Below are 23,119 nucleotides of genomic sequence, written 5' to 3'. Positions count from 1 at the left end.
CTCACAGCGCTCTTGCTTTTGGTGCCGACACCATTCCCTGCCAAACGTCAGCAGTTTTGATACCGCAGCTGAATTCAAAGTCCCACCCAGTGGAAACGTTGGACACTCACGGTGCTGATGTGGTTCCTGAGAACAAGGTGCTTCCCCTTCCAGTACTTGAGCATGCCCAGGGACTGCAGTGTGCTCACAATGTCGTACGCACTCACGGCCGTCTCCTGACTCAGATCTGCACCAGGGGAGAATGAGAGGGGAGGGGCAGGGGGTGGGGTGGGTCAGCTTTTGAACAAGAAACTCGTTTGTGCAGTGGCCACAGTACTGGCAGACGCCAGTCACGGAAAGCAGAGTAGCATGAGGCCTTCCTCAATGTTTTAACAAGACCTAGATTAATCTACCAGCTGAGCAACAAAGCCCACCAAAGTCCCTTTTACGGTCCACTGCCATGACCTAAACCAAAGCAAGCATAACGAGCTTACTTACAAAAATTATCGACTCTGCGCCACTTACGACAAAAATGTACATTTGCATAGTCATTGTACATCACTACCTTTCACTCCAACTGGGTTTCAGTTTTTATAAACCCAGAGTGAAACACCATCAGATCAATTTACTAAAGTAAAAACACGACACTGGCTGACTTATTGTCCAGATTGTACGACTTCTATGACAAATGACGTCCACCTGGCTCCAAAACCAATCAGTGAAACTAGCACTTAGTCTGCTGCCGCAGCTTTCCTTTGAAGCTCGATGATGGGGCTAAAATAAATCACCCTGCATAGGCAGCGGTAAATTTGTAATGCCCCCGAGGTAAGGCAGAGCAGAGTGAGAAACACAAGAAATCAAAAGGAAGAGGAGGAGGAGGAGAGGATGCTTACCCTTGATGGAGAGCTCTTTGCCCTGGAAACGCCGCAGGTAGTCCAGAACCACGCTCTTCCAGTAGCTCCGATAAGAGATAAGCCCCAGGTCTGAGAGAGGCTTCTCTGGGGAGCCGACCTTGCCTTCCACCTTGCTCAGCAAGTAGCCTGGGGGGGAGGGGGACAAGTAAATACATCAATGCCCTCGGAAGATGCCAGAGAAAGAAAAATCTACCCTGTCTTCCTTTCGATAAACTGCGCTCGCACTGCATACAGAAATGTCGCAACTTTCAACAGAGCGAAGCTGGCATGACTTAATGACCAAGTTTATTCATCAGGAACAGCTGGGCCCTGCAGCAATGAACACCACTTCAACTAAAGTTTTGCCACAATCAAGCATTCAAGATTCCCTGCCAGCTGCTTACAAGAGTTGTTGCACACTCATTCACTTACCATGCAAATTTCGTTGTAGTGGCATTCGATTGCACTATGGAACCACAAAGTAATTTTCTCCACTAATACGTTTTATTTTACTTTTGTCTCAAATTCTACGCCTCAAGGACAAGGTAAAATGTGTACTCAAGGGTACTTCAACCTTAACACTTAACATTAGGGGTGCGCGAATATCGAATTTTTCGAATACGAATTGAATACGAATATCTAGCTTCGAATATCGTTAAGGGGGACGTGGCTTTCGAAATCAACTTCTTGATGTTCTGAGAATTTTGATAAAAATTAGCAATGCAACTGGAAATTCTTCTGTGATAACACCATAAAAATTTCAAAGTAACATTTTAAGAACTTTGCTACTTATAAAATTTTCTTTCTGTTCACCTTGTACTCAGCTTGAGTGGCCTACAAAACATAATATAAAACTTGTTCAAAGTGCTTTGCATTCCCAAATGAATGGGCGAGGTCGCGACAGCCTTAGATATTTTTGTTATAACTCTTTTTTCTAGTTTTCAGTTTTTCAGAAGTAAATGTACAACAGGCATATAATGACCAAGAATGACAATTTGTATAAAAATTCACCAAAACTAAACCAGAAAAACCAAGAGTGTTACGACCTCAACTGTTTATCAAGGAACGTAACGCAAAGAATGGAATCAAAAATAGACCTAGTGGTCACAAAGAAATCACTGGAACAAGAGACGTAGGTAGCAAAAAAGAACTTTTGAGAAACCGTTTGTGCATGGTTCTTTTTCTGCCGTTCGTGCGTTTGTGAATAAACGAAGATAAAATAGGCGGCCAGGACCGGAAAGAGAATCGCTTGACCATTGCGGAGATACAGCGCTCCGAAAATTGCCATTTTTTTTTTTTTCGCCCTTTTAAGCTGACATTTTGTCAGCGCAGCTGCACAATAATTTTTTATCCCACTCTGCGACGGTTTTCGGCGGAAACACTTTGCAAACGCACAGGACAGAAAAAATAGAAGCCGAATATGTGGCTTAAAAAAAAAAAAAAAGATGTTTTGGTCAATTTTTTCGAAGTTAAAAGCCACGTCCTCCCTTTAACAATCCAAATATTCGATAATAGCCGAATATTCGAACCCTTTCGAATATTCGAAATAATTCGAATACATTGTTTTCAAAGCGAATATGAATATAACATCCAAATATTCGATAACAGCCGAATATTCGAACCCTTTCGAATATTCGAAATAATTCGAATACATTGTTTTCAAAGCGAATATGAATATAACATATTCATTATTCGAGTAATATTCGATATTTTCGAATATTCGCACACCCCTACTTAACATACTTTCGAGTGGCTAGTGGAGGCATACAGGGCCATAAATGCGTGGCTATGCCAGAATCCCGCACTAAGGGTCTTTCCTTAGCCCTGAAACGTGTGAAATCAATGAGTGTCCTTACTGAAATCGATGAGCATCCTTCCATAACCCTGTCGCTGGTAGGGTGGCAGCGTCAGGATGCAGGACACGTTGTAGTTGAGGAACGAGTTCTTTTCCTGGAGGGAAGAGAATGTCGCAAGTCAGGGGTGAACAAGAGCAAAGCAGGCAAGAGTTAACGTGGCAATGGAAGGAAAAAAAAAAGCTGCAGCAAAACTGACCAGGATGCTTGAAGAGTTAACTCATGCACATTGTACTGATATAGTATCACCAAGTTTTTTTTTTTTTCATTTCCATTAAAAAACGTTTTGTGGCAGTTCTGGCGTACTGCTATACTAAGAAGTTATAACAAGTTTTTCAAAGAGCTAGGGATGCAAAAAAATTTTCGTACTTGCTAACAAAATTTAAGCTTCGCACATATAACCTTTGTTGAATTTGGCGCACAGCTGCGGAACGTGAAAGCAGCTTCAGACAATGCGTAGTCCAAGAATGAATGGGGATACTATAGATGGTCGAAATCCTCTCGCAATGGGCACAAGGCAAGATGAACGGAAGCTAAGCTTGCCTTGGAGAAGTATCCTATAATGTGGCAGCCCTCCGCGTCGGCGTCGGTCATGACATAAAACAGGAAGGGCTCGACATCGAAGTAGAGCGTTTTGTGGTCCAGGAACAACTTGGCGAGGAGACACAGGTTCTGGCAATAAGCCTGTCGGAGGGGGAAAACAAGGCAAGGGGAAGAAGAAGAAGAAGAACAAGAAGAAGAAAAAAAAAAAAAAACAAGCCAGGTTACACAGGGTTTACTCAAGGAGAAACTAAAGCACTGACCAGACGGCCCTGAAACCGCGTGGCCAATCAGCTTGTGCGGCCGATGCCAAAATCGGTGCATACAGAACAAGGCAGACACTGTTTAGAGAACCTAGGTACAATTCTTCCGAGTTTCCAACCAAACATGCGTACCACTGAACACGAGCAAGCAGAAGCACACCATAATTACCGTGCATAGAATGAACATCCTGCCTTCCACGCGACGCTTGTTCTATAAATTTCACCGGGCAGGTGTATGCGGCAATAGACTCTGAACTGTCTACATCCACAGCAGCTGTGAAACATGGTGGTGCAAACAATACTGGAATATCCGTTCCACATTTCAACACTAATGCTTTATCCGTCACTGTGTCATAAGAGCACTCATGGGTCCTAGAGTTTTCTGTTGACTATGACCGTGATGAAAACGGTCACTAAAGATCCCCGTGAAAGCGACAGTAACAGCTTCGCTGTACAAGATATTTACAAATCTTGTGTGGCTTTATGTTGGTCTTCCTTTGGACATGAATTTTTTGCTTTTTGTTTGCAGGCTTTTTGATTGGCTTTCCAAACAAATTTGAAATTGGTTCCAAGCAATGTCCGACACCCTTAACACTTGGCATCTTCACAAAGCGAACCGTACCAGTTGTTAGAGGTCGAGCTTTTGGGTCAGTACACCTTGAAAGAATGATAGACTGATGTCACAGGAGACCGCATTCAACTTTAGTTTGTTGCATTTTTTGAACTGAGTATTTTTAGCAAAAAGGAGAAAAAGAATACTATGTTTTCTCAGACACACGAGGAGGACTGGTGAAGAAGGCAGCACAGAGAGTACACAATGGGCGTGCACGCACCTTGTTTTTGGCACCGTCCACCTCAAAGAACGAGACATTGCCCTTGCGGTAGATTTCATCTCCTGGAGGGTGCCGCCACACACACTTGGCCTGGACAGATGAGAGCAAGAAGGCGAAAGGAAGGAATTGCAGAAAATCAGAAAGAAATAAAAAAAAAATACGTTAATAACATGTAGCACAAGGTTATTGCAACAAAAGAGATGTTCAGCCTTTTTTTTTCTAATGAGGCTAACAGACTTGTCCTTGTCACTCTTCCCACAGAGCTCAAGCAGCTGTACCCAAAAAAACGCAGTCTTTTTGTACCACCCCTTAAGGGGGGACGAGGGTCTTAAAACTAACTTTTTTATTTATGGGTAGAAACTTACGAAAATTTGCACACGGATGTGCTTTTCTTTGTAGATTTCAAATATGCAATTATATTTGAGCTGGTGCTGTTAGTTCAAAAGTTATAATACAAAGTCTAAACCGCAATTAGGTAATTTCTTACGCAGCTTTAATGAACTTTCGCATTGCATTTTGTCGCTTTTAATTACATGAATGGATAGCCAGAGAGTTCCCATACCCGATGACATTCTTCGTTTTTCTCTAAAGTCACGGCATCCTAAAAAAATATGTCAAGTACAAAAAATGGCAGTATTGGATATTTTGGCTCATCAAAATAACTGCAAGTCATTATTTATGCGTAGCCTAAACAGAAAAACTAAGAATGTCATCGGCTGCCTCAGGCTGTACTGAAAAAAATGGTACCAAGATTGACCTTGTGAAGCAAAAAGAAGTTTCCAAAAAGCTGCGTAAGGCTGAGGGAAGTGTCCAAAAATATGAAACTGAGAAAACTGCATTTGAAGTTTGGCCATGTGTTATGAGATGAACCGTCAGTAGTGTAGCTTCAAATTTTCCCAGTAACAAAGACATGTTCTTCCCATTTTCAAATCTGTCTTTGGATTCCAAAAATGTCAACTAGAACTGGAGATACAAAAGGCCAAGTAACGGACCCCATCAGGAATTTAGCAAAATTTATCGACTTCGAATCGGTTGGCATTTTGTTAGCGTTGTGAAATCTGGTGGTGTCTTGCTGGCGTCGTGAAAACTGCAACAGTCCTTCGTGAAGTGCCATCATCTATTACAGTGCACTGTGGTACCCAGAATATTGTGTACGGCAAAAGTATGAGGGTGAAACTTGCTTTAGGTGCCCCCTTTTTTTGTTCTTTGGTGAGGCTATTTCATTCGCTGTTTTTATGCTGGAAGTTTGAGAGGATACAGGGGTGGGACACTGCGCAGTGCGTTTTCCGCAAATGCATCATGTTGTTGGCCCTCAAAAGAGTCTTTTGGGGAAAATAAATGTAGCCGAAAGGCAAACTTTCTTGGCCTATGGGGATAAACCCATAGACGCCTTTTTCCTTCAAGCCTTGCATGGTGCGGCTATCTCCATCGGACATCACGGTTGTGTACCGCAGCCCATTCTTGAAGAGCGAGCGCTTGAACGTTATCAGGGCTGCCTCTACCTCCATGCGTCCTGCACCACAGTCAATGTTTCGCTGACACTCATGGTCTGCCAGCCAATCTTCGTAGCCCTCATCTGAAGCTTTGGGTCCGATGGCGCAACCTAAGCGAAAGTTAGAGAGGACTACATGATCAATCACCAAGCCGGTGTACACTTCAATGATGCAGCCCACTCCAATGTGTGACAACCGTCCCCTTGTCATCCACGTGCCATCAAACATCACATCTATGTTGTTTGGCGGCTGACCAAGGTCCGAGTACAAGTCCTTGATGGCACGCACACTATCAGCTTCAGAGGCTGCTGCAGTGTCCTCGCAAACCTGAACCACTTTCCTCAAGTGCGCTTGGAATGTCTTGTGGTGCAGGCCTCTGTGGGACAAGTTCATACCAGCACAAAAATCTGACAGAGCAGTCACCCCCTTCCCGATGCTTTGAATACTTTTCAAAGCCCTCATATTCACTTCAAAAAGAGTGATATTGCCAGATCCTTCGGTCCTTGGCGAGGAAAAACGTTCCACACGGTGTTCATAAACCGAGCACGTCACCTCGAGCTTCACGGCGAGGCCGTACTGCCGGTCAGGCTTCCTCAAATCCAGCGCCACCAGCCCGCACTTGCCGCACCTGACGTGCGCAAAAAGGTCCTTCAGCATTGCAAAATCCACTAAGACAAAATCTGTGCCGGATTCTTCCTCTGAGTGCGCCAAATCCACTTCAAGGAGGTCGAATTTCCGCTGCGTTGCTGACTTGGTCTCCATTCCGCGCTTGACCTCGTCCGCGTGTTCCGTACGCGCGGCGATCTCCTCCGCCGTGTAATACCTCGTGTCAAGCCGGCAGGACGTGCTTGGACCAGGTATGGATTCCGGAGGTGGTTGGTCAGGCGATGGGGCAGGCGAGGCAATACGAGGCGGCGAACGATTCTCATCCGGCGGAGTCGAGCGGCCCGAAGTCGCACCACGCGACCTTGGGATAGGCGGACGACGCTTTCGCTTCCCGTGCGCATGATTCAAACGTACGTCTCCTGGCATCATTCACGAAAGTACGCGATGGAAGAATTAAAAGAAACTGTAAAAAAAAACTGCTCTAAGCGAGCGCTGCGCCAGAAGAGCGGACTCCGTCAGACGTGCGTAGCAGACGCCATGATGGCGACCGCCATGACAGCAGTCGCGCCGACCAATGGGAGGGGTCGTATGGCGAACTCAAACCGCGCGCGCCCGCTCTAGCCAATCGGCGGCCGAGAAGGTGCCTTCGGAAAACTGGCAAGGGCGGTCGTTCTACTCAAGCGACGCCATTTTGAGATATCGCAAAATGCGCACAAAGAAACAAGCTTCAAAACAAGACCAAGATGGCGGCGATCGGTCGGCTGCTTCGCCCGCGGGGCACGCGGGAATTTGAAGCAACTTTTGCCCAATTCGGGGCATTTCGTGGCCCTCGAGGCGTTTCAAAACATGATTTTAGAGTATTTCCCGATGGAATTTCGCGTTGATATTTTGAAGGCAGGTGCTTGAAGGTACAATAATTCCAAAAATTGGATTTTCTCAAAATCGATATTTTGGCCATTTTTGACCATTCTAAGACCCGCGTCCCCCCTTAAGGGCCTTAGAACCAAGCCAAACCTCGCCTGTTGTGCAAGCTGCGAAAGAAAACAGATCAGTACGAGGCTAATATGGCTAGGATCATTTGTGCGATAAATACACAAAAACTGCATTAGTAGTGCACTCCTACCGGATGTACTTCAACGCTGAAAACTGTGGCTGCACGACATTCTGAACCGTGTCTGTGCCTTCATGCACCACAAGTTCAGCTTCGTCAACTGCTACTGAATCTTCGAAGCTGTCACCGACTTGACTGAGAATGCAGAAAGTGCTGTAAACTAGCCCAGTGCAGCTTCAGAGGAGAAAATCTCAGGGCTAACTCCTTTTTCACATGCATAGGTAAGAACATGAAATATTATGGCAGGTGTTTTTACACACGTGCAAACACATACGTATGCATGCATGTGCACACACAGACACTTCATATATATACATACATATGTGGCACCTGTCTGTATGTATATCCCTCAGTTCCATCTTCTCGTGAAAGAGTTTGTCCCCCCCCCGCAAGCGCACACGCACGCACACACACACACATGAGAAATACTAAATACTAATAAATTCTAAAAGTTCTCGCCACACGACATCAGCAGTGAGGTAATAAGGCTAACACCAAAAACAGTTAGTGGGTTAACTGCGCTGAAGTAGTGCGATTAACCCTTTCGTTGTCACTAGTACTGGTACGTTCTCCATTGTGCGTTCAAAAATTCGCGCCATAGCGCAAAGCTGGTGCACCTGGACTGTTCGCGCCATCTGTCGAATCTTTCTAGTAGCTCTCTACGATGGTATATTAAAAGTACGGAGCAACTGCGCCCATCCTTCGTCGCTAGGGGCTTGGTTGCTCCGCGCGATGTACTCTGTTGCGATGAGTGACCATGCGGCACCCATGCGATTACGCCTGGACTGTTTGTGCCATCCGTGAAATCTTTCTAGTAGCTACTATTTTCACTTGCTAGCTCTCTCAATGGTATATTGAAGAGTATGGAGCGACCGCGCCCACCATTTGTTGCTTGGGGCTTGGTCGCTCTGCACGCTGTACTCTGTCGGGATGAGTGACCATGCGGCATGCGTGCGATTACAGGTGCAAGGGTTGTTGTGCCATCCACAACGGGTTTCTAGGATTTTTTATATTCTGTACCAGCGTCTGCTGCAGGGCGCCAGGTTAGCCCAGCTCACCTTTTCCTCTCCAATGGACTGAAACATAATTCAACCACGGCTTTTGCTCGCTCATTTCTGTGCGTTGTGTGGGCATCTGAAAGTGCTCCCTCCATGCACGCGGTTACTTTCGGATGGCTGACTGCGCGGGACCTTTGACTGCGGACAGGAGCGATGGTTCTTCAATTCTGATCCAAATACGAACCGAGCTCAGGTTCGCATTCTGAGAGTTTCTCATCCAAGGAAGGGGTGTGAGTTCCGCAGCGTCAGATTCTGATGTTGAAATGGTGGGGTCGTCGTCCTGGAAGCGTGCACGGCAAAATGAAAATATCTGGAAGAAAGGCGATATCACTATGTTCCTTCCCTCATGTTTCGGAAAACAAGCTGACAGTGGGGGTGCGTCACGGCCAGAAACACCCAATAGTGAAAGGGGTAAACAGAACTAGTTGCACCACTACATCTGCAAGGTCAAGTTTCTTAGCAGCTGCCAATTGCACGAACCCGTGACTTCACAAGAGCTGTGTGAGCAAGTGGCTGGTGAACTGCCACTGCTTCATGTTGTTCTTAACGTCTAGATTAACTGTTGATGTTTGCATTAAAATTGCTACCTCTGTTGTTGAGACAGAGCAGTTTTCTCAGTGAACCAAACCTGTATTTTGTTTTCATGGTTCCTCTAAAACAGCCACCCGCGATTGTGAGCTTTATTAAAGCGAAAGCTTTCTTAGCGGGTCCGATGGCGTCCTGTCAAAAAACTAATGCATTTCCCCATAGACCGGTTGGCCGACTAAAAAGCTCCGACAAAATCTCTCGACACTCGGCGTGTGTGTGAAACCGAGCTTCCATTGTGTCGATACGGTTACTTGAAAATCACAAAAAAGGAACAGTTTTAGATAATACAATATATGCATTGATCATGAAGGAGGAATACAATAGTAAACATTAATCTCATAAGCCACGTATCGGTATTCATTTAGGTCGTTCGTAGATACGTTTACCTAGTGCGCGAAAAATCGTCGCATGGGTTCATTCTTTGTTTGCGCTTTGGGTCTTTGAAGGTTTGACAATCGATTGGATGCACACTCAGCGAAGGTTTTGACGCACCTTTGACGCCGTTTTGATGTTAGAAAGCTTTCGCACGTCTCTCAACTTTCTTTGGGAAGGGATGGCAAATGTTTTTATGTTCCTGTGGTGAAAGCTGTGGCGAGGTCTTAGATCAGCCAGGGATCAATTGTAGAGTTGCAAGAAGTTGGGAAAGGGGGTGAGAGAGAGAGAGAGAGAGAGAGAGAGAGAGAGAGAGAGAGAGAGAGAGAGAGAGAGAGAGAGAGAGAGAGAGAGAGAGAGAGAGAGAGAGAGAGAGAGAGAGAGAGAGAGAGAGAGAGAGAGAGAGAGAGAGAGAGAGAGAGAGAGAGAGAGAGCCCGTACGGTGTGTCGTCGCAGGATGGTGGGGCTGCCCATGTACTTCAGGCAGAACTGGCAGAGGTAGAGCTTGGGCAGGGCCTGGTACTCCTCCGGGTAGGGTGAGCTGTACCAGACGTCCATCTCGTACCGGCCCATCTCGAGCACCCGGATCCCCTGCTGCGCCGACTGCTGCTGCTGCTGCTGCTGCTGGTTGTGCCGGTGGCCACCGGACGAGCCCCGCAGGGGGGGAGGGGATGCTACCACTGGGGGAGCAATGCGCTGTTGCTCCTGCAGCAGACACGCCCAGGTATCACCTCTCAACCACACTGCCACGTGACAGAGTAAAGTTTTACAACTCCACGTGCAAACACAGAAAGTGGATCGTAGTGTGATGCTAACCTCAAGCTCAGCCATGGTCAAGCCAGCACCCCGTGCCGTTGCGCAGCGAAAGTGTCAAATCGTTCATTTGTTCCAGGGGGGGGAAGGTTAAGGGGGAACATGGCTCTTAAAACAAATTCTTTTAATTTATAAGTAAACTCTGTGAAACTTGTCAGCCTTGCTGCTTTTCCCCCACTGATTTCAAATACGCCATTATTTTTTTAGCAAGTCAATAAGTCACCAAGATAATTAGAGATAATCAGTCATTTTTGGAGGGGCAATAGACAAAACAGTGTTAGCCATAAAACTGTAATCTTTATATTTTCCAATACCATGAACCATGGTGAGTGCAATAAGAGAATCGGTTTTTTGATGCACCGTTTGGAACTAACTTACAGCTCATTAAACTTTGATGTTTGAAATGAGCATTTGAAATGGTTTATTGAGCTCTAAAATTCGCTTTAACTGTGTTTAAACATGGCAGATTTTTCTCAGAGTCATTCACGTATACACTTTTTCCTAAGCAGACATAGCTTTGGGGTTGACTAGGAATTTAAAGTGCAGGATTAGATGCTGCAACCAATAAGCGCCACAAGAACTGCCACCCCTTCCTATTTCTCAAAGGTAGTGGGCAGTTAAAATAACGAGGAAATAATTAAAATTTTGCTGAAGGAAGGGACAGTTTCAGACAATTATTTCCACCTCCACATTAACTTTGTTCTGCTCTCACAGTGAGCAAACACTGTTCAGACTTGGAAACATTGGGCACCTATGGCATTCATAAATTGCCGGGTAAAGCCAAAAAACTGCCACACCGTTCCAAAAAGACAAAATCCGCAATGAGCTGTTTAAAAGTGTGCAAAATGTAGAATTTTTGGCTGCTTACCGGAGAAAAATAAACGTCAAAGTGTATCAAATTAAGTTATCCTATACGTGAATGCTTTTGGCTTACTCAGTGCAAAACTCCAAAAGCATAAACTGAGAAGTTTTCTCCAGCAAACGCAGCCATGAAAAAACTTTACTTCCTTGGGTGTTTTTCTTTTTTTTAAAGACTTTTTTTTTCCGTAAAACCAACTGAATGGGTAAGAGGAGATGCCTCAAGCAATGTAACTACTAACTATCAGAGATGCTGTGTTTGCAAGTTCCTTCACATGTTCTGAAAAAGAAAACAAAAAAGCTCACTGGCCCACCGCAATCACAGTGAAATCAGGCACCCACTAGAGCTGCAAGTCACCCACATGAGCAAACGAACACCTCACCACAGCCAATTGACTCCACCAATGCCATTGTAAACTTTACAATTTCGCGTGCTTGTTGTTTTCCTAGCACTAACAGTTTTTTTCGTGGGGAAGGCCATGAAAAGAGGTTCTTGGGTCAAGGCAAAGACTCCAGCAAAAGTCAGTTGGGAAGGTCCACATTCTCTGCGACCTCTCGCCGCCACTAAGGCTCACCATTTCCTCAGCCGCCTTGGCCTGTGCCTCCCGGAACATCTCCAGGTCGTAGAACGGGGTCAAGCCGTTCAGGTCAGGCTCACACTCAGTGCTCCTGGCAGGGTTGAGGGGTCATGAATTGTCAAGGGGAGGGGAAACAGAGAGCAAACAATGCTGCCTGCACCGTCATGCACTGCTCTTGCATTTACAGTGTTCTGCGTTTTGGGCAAGAAGGTTACGCATAGAAAAACAAGTGTGCAACGTACCGAGTGCACTGCTACACCGGCACAATCTTTGGTGCCTCAGGGTGGTCCATTATCATGCACTGCCTGTTTTCAAGGCCTCACTGCACATGTTGGCCACGCTTCAGAATTTATATGAGCAACCATGGGCAAGATGTTTACCATTGTTTACCAAGGTTGTTTAGGCATTGTCTGTATAAAGATGTTTACCAAGGATGTATACCAAGGGTCAACTAGAAAGGACTCAGAAATGCTTGCACACGTCAGTTTCGCCAGAAGGCCATCCAACAGGGTTCCAACACAGGTAAGTGTACACACTGATGTGCCAGAAAAGTCAGCATGACATAATGTACAAGCCCGGCACAGGTGCCATGGTCATGCTGGCAACGGCCATTTAAACATGGCGACAAGAAAGGAGAAGTCACAACACATACACGCATCGCCTGTATGTTACAGTGCTAGCTACATATATGGAAATATAGGACCTAAAAAACCCTGAACACGTGGCCTTTTTCTTTTTCCCCACTCTCAATGCCAGCCATTTCATTAGGGGAAGGTGGCTCACTCCTCGCCCCACTAGAGGCAAAATATCTGTGCAAGGAACATCGACCTCTTGCCACCTGTGGCCTTTCCACCCTCATGCTAAGAGACGCTTCCGCAACTAGCCTACAGAGATGTCTGAGTTCCCTCTAACTGTAAGGTACAAAGCAAAAAAGCTTGTCTATGCCCCCCCATTTCACAAGCTCTACTCACGGAGAGCCCCTGGAGCGTGTCCGTGGAGAGAGCTTCTCCCTCCGCTGCTCCATCATCTTCTGGAAGCGCTCCTTCTGCTCCGGGGTCTGCTGCAGCTGCAACGCCGGGAGGAAGGGGGCAACACAGGCCCGCTGAGCCAACAGGACGTGACAGTACCTCGGGCTAGAGACAAAGTTGAGAACAGCCCACCCGACAAAATAAAACCTCGATATAACAAACTTCCATACAACGAAATCCCCAATATAACGCAGTTACAAAGACTACTAGCAAGGGTAAGAAACGAGACCCAAAGAGAGAGACAGAAGGCGCAACAACATTACTCCAGTCTTCCATCTCGTTCTTGGTGCCTCATTCCTTACAGCCTACCAACTACCTCTCGAACAAAAGCATTGCTGGATTATGCCAACTGCTGGAGTGAAAGAACGAGGTCAACAAGCGTTCTCAGTTCGGCACTTGCTGCTTGTGCAAGTAATCAGCACTTGGAGGAGCCTTGTCCCCAGGCAGCACAATACTCACAGGCTTCTTCAGCGACAGCCTGTTGATTTGCTGCTGACGCTCCGCTTTCTTTTTTGTCCGAGCCTTGTACTGCTCCTGTGACAAAAGGGAGCCCGTAAGCACGCATTCGTAACGCTACACAACAGCCACCCTAAATGACTGACACTGCCGACGTTGCACTTCTGTGCGGCATCACAACAAACGCACTGCAAACTTACGGAAACATCGTCTGAGGCTTCTATGATGTCTGGAAAGGCCAAAGCGATCAATTAGGGCGGCCTCTCGCACCGTTCCGTCCGCAGTGCAGGACCGCTTACATCTACACCTTTGGCAAGGCACCTTTTTTCCCTTCACAGTTAAAATCTTAAAAAAGAAATCATGAAACAATATACTTTGTGAAGGTGCATGACCAGCTAAGCTTCTTAGTAGCATACAACATAGAGGTTACACAAAACACATGCAAAAGGCCTGAGCAAATTTTATTTCTCTTGAGCATTGATGGTGGTAATATCTATGAAAGGAAAATACATTCACGCTGACACTTATTTTGACTCTGCTGATCTTGCAAATGGTACATATTGATACCTAATCTACTTAAAATGCACGCCCTAGTGATGAGAAATATAAGCTTGAGGTTGAAGTAATGTTTTTAACGGTGTGCGACTTTGGTGGTAACCACATGCTATTAGTATACAAACCGAGAGGTTCGTTTTCCAAGCCCTCACGCTATAGGTGGTCTTCAATGAAAAGTTTAGCTGTCAATTTCTCCGCTTGGCAACGCTAGAAACAGCCACGGACATGGCCGCTGCGCCACGGATATGGCGCAGCTTGTGCTACTGCGCTTGCACGCACGGCGCGTTAAACCTTACAATCAATCAATCAACATTCTTCTTCTCTGCTTTTCACGATGCAATTGACAGTAGAACCACTTTGCTTCTTTTCTGCAAGTCCACCACTAAAAGCTTGTCCTTCCCCGACATGCAGAAACTGAGCATGAATCTGCACAATGTAATTTTCAGCCTGGTTTGGTGAAAATTAGCAGACAGGATTCCCAAAATTAGCACACAACTGTCGAAATTAAAGCTCACATATGGCCAGTGCTGACTAGTGGCCATGAGCTGTACAAAATGTCGTTAAATATTGCGTGCGGAGCCCTAGTCTCGACGAAAATTTTATGTTCCTACACTTCTCGACAAGATGTTGCTGCGCAGTAACCACCTCCTGCAACAAGCAATGCTTTTGAGCAAACTACAACACGAGGGCTTCGTCTCACTACAAAGTGGATCGAACACTTACTTGCTCCACTCATAGACTTTCTTTAAAGTGCAGAGCACTTCACGAGCTCGCATTGTCGTCGTAGCTCGCTCGCTGGAGCCAAGTACAGCCACATGGCATTCCTCCATAGCGGCGTAACCCAGAGGCTTTGAAAGCCAAGCAGTTTAGATAGTCACAAGCATTCGAAACTTGTGGACCGCTGGTGCTTGTCATACATCTCCCCGTTGTTTAGCACAAAGTAAACTGCTGGTACATTTGAGGCAAAACATGCGTAATTAACCGGCAGCGCCTGCGTTCATTTAGTTGGGAATGCTTGTTGGGTTGGTTTTTATGATAGTAAGCGAAAAAAAGTGGCAGTGCAACGCCGGCCCGTGCGGGAGGAAAAGCAAGCACAAAAAGAACAGAACTCCCACTGGCGCAGCTTCAGGCAGGAGATGCACAAGCACTGCGAGGCAGGAAAATTTGAAATGCGTTGGGTGGTAGCAGTGGGCGGATACCGGCTCTACAGCCCATTATGGCGAATCACTGCTCTGCAGTTCCAACAGCTTTCACATTGAGTGGAACGGCTTTAATTTTTTTTCACAGCAGACAACCTCTGCCATAAGAGAGGAGTATAGGAATCGCAAAGCCCTGCCAAGAACAGCCTTCACCCCCTGGGAGTGTGAACAAAGGTGGAAAGAGGGCCCCCCCACGTGGCCCCAAGAGCCCGATTACTAAGAAGTCCTCTTGACAACTTGGGAACGTACCTCACAGTCGGCCGCCGTGGTGTTGTGGTACAGCGGGCAGCACTCTAGCGTGGCATGCGAAGCAAACCGCCCACTCAGGTGACCTGCACAAGGCCGCCAAGGCATGACACTTTGGCCGTTGCACCAAAAGATACCAGGTCTGTCGTCCATGATGACATGCTTCAAGCAACAACTCAGGATGAAATGCTGACGTTGGCAGCATTACTGTACCGGTTGTCAAGATGAGAAATGGTTTGTGGCTGCCTCTCTACTGTCCCTCACAAAGGGCGTTGTATAATAACAACTGGACACCACTCCCCACTCTCACGTGGCAAGGAGCAACGATCGTGATGCTGTGCTTTTTAGGTTATCTGGTATCAAGCACTAAGGTTTCCCACCTATACCGAAGGACATAAATTTTTTCCCAAAACAATCGTCGCACAGTGCTTCAAGCATCGTGCAACAGTACTACTCAGAAAAATGCCCAGGCCTTCCATTTTTCTATCCTGCAACATTTTATTTTTCCTTGACATGGGAACAAAACTTTACAAGCTGTACATGCTGTACCCACTACCAGCGCCATTTTGAAATTTCGGCGACTGTCGCAGTCAAGAGTTAATTGCCTCAACATTGGCAGGCAGCAGAGGTTAAATGGTAACATAACTATTATTTTTAAGAAGAGCCACCAAAGCTCACGTTTAATATGAATTGAACCAACCATTTCACTGACATAGCCGAACCCAAACGACAGTTGGTACCTTTGTAATGTGGCTAAAGCTTTTCCATTTTTTTAAGCATAAATTTGGAAGGAACTACTGTTACACAAAGATGGGTTCATTTTACAAAAGACTTGAGCAGCATCTGATACACTTGTGAATATTTTGAGAGACTGGGTGCAATACATGTGCCCCAAGTGTAGAAACAAAAAACAGAGCAGGAACATGTAAGGCTATGTAGCTGTTCCTAACGGCTGCCTCTCAGTGCTCCTTCTTCTCTTCTCGAAACTTTGCTTTTTACTACAGCCCTGGTGGGATCCCACATAGACTGAACAGCGCTGAGTTCACTCCCAGATATAACAAGAAGGCAGCAACAGCAAGTACAGTCTTTAGAGTCAGCAATTGAATTTTGGCCCCAACCCACAGCTCAACCTAAGTACAGTCAAACCCGGATATATCCAACCTGGATATCTAGGGTTCCGGTGTTTTCTGAATGTGTTTCTGAATGTGTTTTTTGTTGTTTCTTTTTTTCTTTCTTTCTTTTTTGCTTTGCTGTTTTACTAGCCTGCTAGCTATTCCAGTGTTAAAGAAAGTGTTTTTGGATGTCGCGGTCGGTTCTCATTTTCCTTTTCTTTTCTGTTTCTTTCTTTTTTTTTTCAAACGCCTGTAAATACAGCGCAATTGACTTTTTTTGTAGCTTCCTTTTTTAGCACTTTGTGCTGTGCTGTGTGCCTCTTGAATTATTCCTGTATTATTTGAGGAGAAGGGAGCACCGTCAAGCTAACCAAATTAGCTTTTTTTCCCTCTCTTCCTACATCATTGTGGATGAAAAATAAAGGAATTACAGTAGAATCTCGATGATACGAATCTCGCGGGACCGCGAAAAATATTCGTATCATCCGAAATTCGTATGAACCAACACAGACCAAAAAATTGAGCGCTGAAAAAAGTTTTCGTTTATTTCTTTTCTTACTTTCGCGTGAACAAATCCGTGATTTTTTCTGTTTCTTTTAAACCCCCATGTCACAAAGCAGTCCTTTCTGGAGCGCGTAACGCTTCGCCTAGCTTCGCGCTTGTCTCCTCACTCACGGTGTCCAAGCTCGCTACACGCCGCAACAGTCAAGCGTGAACAGCATGGTGCGTTTTTGCACGCGATTCGCACGCCTCAGCTTTGCGCGCGCTGTATTTTCACAGCCGCATTGACGATTTCGCGCCCGCGGTATCTCCTACCTCGGTCAGAAAATGACGCTGACGACTTGCGAAACGCTAGAGACAGCCGGCTGGCTCCGCCCGAGATGTTTAGGCTTAGCACTCCGGCAGATATTTTATGGGCGCTTTCACTAGCGGCGCGGATGATGTTTTATAGTACCGTTTTCGCCAACGTTATCAGCTCCTTTACTGCACAAGCAACTTCGTGTCTGCCTTAAACGGCATTTTAAAGAGCGGCTAGAAGCGGTCGCTCGAGCGGCCGTGCCACTTCGCGGCCGAAGCCGCCGCCGGCCGCGGTGCGCGCAGCTTGCAAGAGGTTTCGCGGCGCGCATGGGGCATGCGGGGCGCGTTTTCGCGAGCAGAAAACAACAGCCCGGCCGTTTCTGGAGAAAGAAGAGTGACAAATGGGGAGAGAGAGCCGTCACTTGCTTGTTCGGCAGTCGGGCGCCTCGCCGGCTCGTTCGTATCATCCGCCGGGCTGCCCAGGTCCGTTCGTAACAGCCGAAATTTTTCCCATTGCAAACAATGCAATTTTGCCGGGACTTTTCTGAAATTCGTATCATCCCGAAATTCGTATCACCCAGAATCGTATCATCGAGATTCTACTGTATTACATATCGAATTATTGCATATATCAAACAGTCTAACTGTTCATGAGATTAACTTTGGCACCCAAAATGAGGACACAATGAAAAGAAAGACACTCAGACCAGCTACGTGAAAAGAGCAACATGGTGGCCGGTGTAGCGTAGTGTGTGTGTGTTGTTTGCAGCGCTGTGTCTTCGGAGCCAGGGTCCCGAAAAAAACAGATCAATTTGGATTTAGCGATAAAGGTGGACATCATCTGAAGGTTTAGCGGATGCATTCTAAATCTGAAATTCCTCGCACCACTTTTGAGAATGATACTAAAGGCAGCACAGCCCATCTGTTCTTGAACGTGTCATGTGTAGGTTCCTGCAGCTGGCTTCCCAAAGCGGCTTCGTTGCAGCTCTACACGAGACGTGTTCAGACACAGAAGTTGATTGTATTGCGTGCCTCGAGAATGAGTTTCAAGAGCTGTCAGCATTCTCACGCGCCGTCCCGCATCACGCAATAGCATGTGAGTTTTCAGGTACTGAAGACGACGTGCAGGTTGTGTCGAATCACAACAATGCAGCGATCACGGGGGGGGATCGCCGATGCCGAAAGAGCGGACCTTACTAGCCACCCTGACGATGTTCCCCCCTGCCTACTGCACGTGACCTTGCGTCAGCATTCAGCATGATTCGCCACTGCGGTGGCACAGTGTACGGCGCCAGACTTCCTCATTAGGATGGCATTAGTAAGCTTGAAGGCAGTTTGGTGAACTTCCTGACGTAGCAGATAAAGCAAGCGAAGCCCACAGGCATTTTTTTATGCTAAACAAAGTGCAATGGTTGTCCTGCTGTGTTTCGTATTTTCCGTGCTTTGAAGAGCAAATCGGTAAGTTACCCCTTGTTGCGATCTTGGTAAGCCCTCAGTGACACGCAGAGTTATCAAATAAGCCTCCGATAGGCATATTTCATATTTCGAATTATCGATATTTTCCACGACTTCGTGATCTCCTTGGAGTTCGACATATCCAGGTTGTTCAACTGTACAAAGTAGCCACTGACATCTATTGTGAAAGCAATCGTAGGCTGACCAACAACACTGCCGGACCTTTCACACTCACTGAGCTGGCCCTCCTCCTCCTTAGTCGAACCATCGTGACAAAGCTGCAGTCACGCGATAACGAGAAAAGCGATGTAAGGCTTCTGACACGCACATCTCCCCGGCCACTCTTGGTGCTCACCCTTTGAGTCGCAGCCCGCCAACGTGCAGTGGGGCTCGTCCCCTTCCCTAGGGCACTGGCCGTTGGCGGCCGGCATTTCCCGCAGGATGCTGCGTGCGCCTCCCCGGCCATTTTTGGCCGGCAACCGACCCTTCGCCGCACGACGTCGGGGACTGCTCTCTGAGTTCGCCACCGGCGTGATCTCGGCCACCACTTCCTTGCTGTTCGCTTTGCCTGCGTGCGAGTTCAACCATGTATAAGCAACAAGCAAGTTCTGCTTGCTTTACGCACCCAAAGACAACGAACGTGCAGCCTACCTTGCCGCTGTAAGCACTCTAGTCGAAACGCACAGGATAGCAATGGGATTAATTTGGTGGTGTGGTTCCGGTGATTTTGTGTTCAGGAAAAATAAAACCCGCCGCGGCGGCTGAGTGGCTATGGCATTGTGCTGCTTGAGCCCAAGGACACGGGTTTGATTCCTGGCCGCAGCGGCCATTTTTCTGATGGAGGTGAAAAGCGAAAACACCCGTGTGTTCGAGATTTCGGCGCACATTAAAGATCCCCAGGTGGTCAAAATTAATCAGGAGCTCCCCACTGCGGCGCGCCTCATCACCAGTTAGGTGTCGGCGCGTTAAACCTTGCAATCATCCAGCAAAAAGAAAGAAAAAATTGCGTCTGCCAGTACCTGGCTAATGCGAAATGTCAGCATTGCTCCTGACATGGGGTAAAAAAAAAAAAAGAGCCAACCTGAGTTTTCGGCTGCTACAACCGAGTGGGAGGCTTGGTACCTGATGGGGATACCTTGCCCAAGACGCACTTTCAACATTCTGTAATTTCCTCCGCATTGTGCTCACCACTACATGTGTGAATGACTGCACTTAAAATAGCTGTAGCCACCTTAAACGCTATCATTCTAAAGTGATTAGAGAGAGCGGTGTGTGACTCCTGGCCAAGTGCAGTGGCTACACAAAAAGCTGCACGCAGCAGCTTGGTTTAATTCAGAGCAAGATGGCGATATCAAAGAAAAATTCCTTATTTGCCTTGTGTCCATCCTCTTTCCTTTCTTGAAGCTATTTTTTTTTTCCGCTCCAACCCAGTGCTAGGGATGCTTTAATTTCCTGCCCCTTCCAATAACCATCGCTGATGTCAGCTAATGACACATGCCCCCGAGCAGCCTTGAAGCGCTCAGCACTGCCTACTGCAATCCCAACAGGGCACTGCTTCCTCACTTTGCGGCCTAGTTACGCAGAAGAACCTTAATAGAAACACTAAAAAAAACAAAAAGCACTGCCTTCAACACAACTGTGGTGCTTTACAAACTAACACTGCAGCTCAGATGGCTAACGGCCTGAGGAATCAAAACACCGTCCCCCCTTTTTCAAACAGATCCTCCCTCCCTTGCTGCTTTCACCACAAAGGAGAGGGTGGCGGCCACAGACCCTTTGGCCGTCCCCGCTTGGGAGGCGTCACCTCCCCGTTTCCCTTGACGTCCTCCGGCGCCTTGACGGCCGGTGGGCTGCCACGAGGGCTGGCGGGGGCCTTGTGGGGCGTGCAGGGGGCCACCACCTCTCGGTGCACGGGCTCGTTCTGGCACTCGTTCTGCTGCAGGACGGAGGGGAAGGAAGCCGTGCCACAAACAATGTGCCTCCATTTTCTCAAGGCGGGCTACCCTTGCAGCAGCAACAACCACAGGTGAGCACCAGACCAGGGATGAAATCCTCATTTTTGTCCCTTTCGAGTGAACACCGATTGGCTGAAAGCACACGATCAGGTCTGACGCAGCCCAAGGTGTTTGTTTCTGAGCATCCCGAAATCTCTGTACATTGTTCTCATGATTTTGGAACGTTCGCCTGTCCTTGTCTACGTTTGGGTCCATGTTTTCGGTGGAGGATAGGTTTTATGTTGAGTCGCTGGATCGGTGATACGTCCATCACAGGGTGCAGTTGTTCCTTTACAAGGGGGTGGGCACAGGGGGGGGGGGGGGAGGGGGCCTGTCTTCCATAAGATGTTCCCTCCCGATTTCACTTTCCCTGCCACTCCCTTGGTGCTAGGAGAGTGGTTTCTCTTATAGCTTCAAAAGCCTAAAAATTACACACTTTAAAGGGACAGACAACCGATTTTTGTCGCGTATATATTCTTCAGCTCATATGAAAGCCAGCGTTTTATATAGCCCACAAACCAGAAGCAATTTATAAACAAATTGAAGGAAATAATTTTAATTTGGCAGCAAACTTTTTGACATCGGAAGAGTGGCGATTCGTAGTGTCGAAACTTGACACTACAATATGTGTCCCCGTCACGTGACCTGCAAACCTAGCTGCTACTGTAACTGCTGAAACGTTTATTCACTTATTGAAAACCTTTTAACACAAGTATTTGTGCAAGTTTAAATTGCATATGTATTTTTAAACGCTATTTTGAAAATTTTTGAGACACGCCGCCCGCCGCCGCTGGGTTCTTCTGAGTGTGGCTAACTGAGCTTCCATGCCGAGAATCAACGGCAGCGTTAAGTAAACAGACCCAGTGAAGAAGCTTTGATGATTCTGCCCGAGTCAGGGGCGTTTTTTCTGCCAAAGTATTCGATTTCAGCTTCCAAATTTGCCAACGGAAGCTAAAAAAAAAAGAGAGAAAAACGCACACGGGGAGAATCGAACTTCTGACCCCCACAACATGAAGCCAGATTCTACCTATCGTCCATCCCAACAGATGGCGCCTTCGTGCAAAATAGACTGGTGAATTAAAAAAAGCACATAAAGGAAAAGAAAGCCTGCGATTTACTTTTTGTAGCCAGGGAAAAATTTTTAAATATCGTTTTTCATTTTTCATACAGACAAAAGTATGTTGCCGAGCTACTCTATGTCATGGTTGCCAGCATTATTTTTGGGAGGACACATACGGCTCGTAGATCTAAAAATTTTGATTTAAAAAGTTCTAGGGCGTTATCAGCAAAACCGTTTATGGTTAAGGTGCTTAAGTGATGCCCTTTCATTTGGAATAGAGAATATATACTCGACAAAAATTGGTTGTCTGTCCCTTTAAGCATGTATTCATCACCAGCATTATAAAGAGCCTATTTTAGTTCTAGCACAGGACGAATGCCTCTCTGATGGACCATCAGCCACTCCTGCCCGGCGCTACCCGAGTCCATCTTTTGCCTCCGAATTTCCGATTGCAATGGACACAAAATGGACACTTTCGAAACGGACACGACTCGGAATCCCCGCACTTACGTTTATTCAATAGACATATGGAGTTGCAAAACTCTTCATACGTCCACCCCGTGCATAAGAAACCAGTCCGTGGTTGGCCCTTTTGCCCTCAGGACAAATGGGGGCAACCGGACTAGCATGCCATCCGTCGACAGAAAATTTAAGCAATACTTACCTACTTGCGGCTGCTGCTGTCACTGGCCACAGAGGAAATGTCATGAGAACACTAAGAAAGAATCCTAATGCCTTGTATCTCAAGTGTAAATGTTGTATCATTAAATGTAAATGTTCAGCAAAGTCCAGTCTTCATTTCCCCAGATGCAGCACCAATACGCTTGCTTTACGAAGCAAGGGTGCAGGTACGGCCCAAGCAGGTTTTTCGCAACTGTTATATACATCAAAGAACTGTACACCCGACTGTAACAGGAAGGGCATTCAAAGGAAGGGCCACCCCAAAAGCCTGCTTATATGTCACGGAGAAGCCTGAGCTCCAAAACAAGTGTCACTCCTGGCTCCTCACATCTTGGTCCCTTCAGAATAAGGTAAATCCCTTCTCATCCCTCATCATAAATAAGGCTGACTGGAATCAAGCATTACCATTTTTAAGGACCAGAGTACCATCTCCTCATCGTAAAGTACATCCCTCAAATGTAAATTGTCACAGATCCAGGATCAAACGACACTACAGCCCCAGGCCTCACGACTTCGAGCTTGTTCAGACGATGATGAGAAAAGTGACGTACGTTTTGGTGCCTGCTGCGGTGTGCGTGCCTTGTCATTCTTGGTCGCTTAGGTGTTGAAGGTGGTGAACTGTCGTCTCCATTTTTCTCAGCATCCGAGGCTTCGGCAGCCGTACCGTTGGTCATCACTGTTTCAGCGCTGGTCTCGG

At 46.7% G+C, this 23,119-nt stretch overlaps 1 protein-coding gene across 2 annotated transcripts in view; it reads right to left on the bottom strand.

Annotated features, from left to right (window-relative positions):
* The window catches only part of LOC144178838 (histone acetyltransferase KAT7-like), a 41,952-nt gene that overhangs the window by 4,932 nt on the left and 13,901 nt on the right, over positions 1-23,119 (bottom strand). For both annotated transcript variants that reach the window (XM_077706969.1, XM_077706970.1), the window contains exons 8-20: positions 22,974-23,119; positions 20,461-20,623; positions 19,043-19,255; positions 15,326-15,408; positions 13,326-13,400; positions 12,810-12,904; positions 11,836-11,929; positions 10,031-10,294; positions 4,362-4,451; positions 3,269-3,409; positions 2,729-2,822; positions 873-1,019; positions 111-226 (exon numbers count right to left, since the gene is read on the bottom strand). In XM_077706969.1, the coding sequence (XP_077563095.1) occupies positions 111-226; positions 873-1,019; positions 2,729-2,822; positions 3,269-3,409; positions 4,362-4,451; positions 10,031-10,294; positions 11,836-11,929; positions 12,810-12,904; positions 13,326-13,400; positions 15,326-15,408; positions 19,043-19,255; positions 20,461-20,623; positions 22,974-23,119 (1,721 nt within the window). The remainder of the gene's footprint in view (positions 1-110; positions 227-872; positions 1,020-2,728; positions 2,823-3,268; positions 3,410-4,361; positions 4,452-10,030; positions 10,295-11,835; positions 11,930-12,809; positions 12,905-13,325; positions 13,401-15,325; positions 15,409-19,042; positions 19,256-20,460; positions 20,624-22,973) is intronic.

Source organism: Haemaphysalis longicornis, unplaced genomic scaffold, assembly GCF_048455015.1.
Source record: "Haemaphysalis longicornis isolate Haplotype H1 unplaced genomic scaffold, Haemaphysalis longicornis Haplotype H1 scaffold_4, whole genome shotgun sequence".
Lineage (NCBI taxonomy): Eukaryota > Metazoa > Arthropoda > Arachnida > Ixodida > Ixodidae > Haemaphysalis > Haemaphysalis longicornis.
This window is presented reverse-complemented; position numbering and strand designations above follow the sequence as displayed.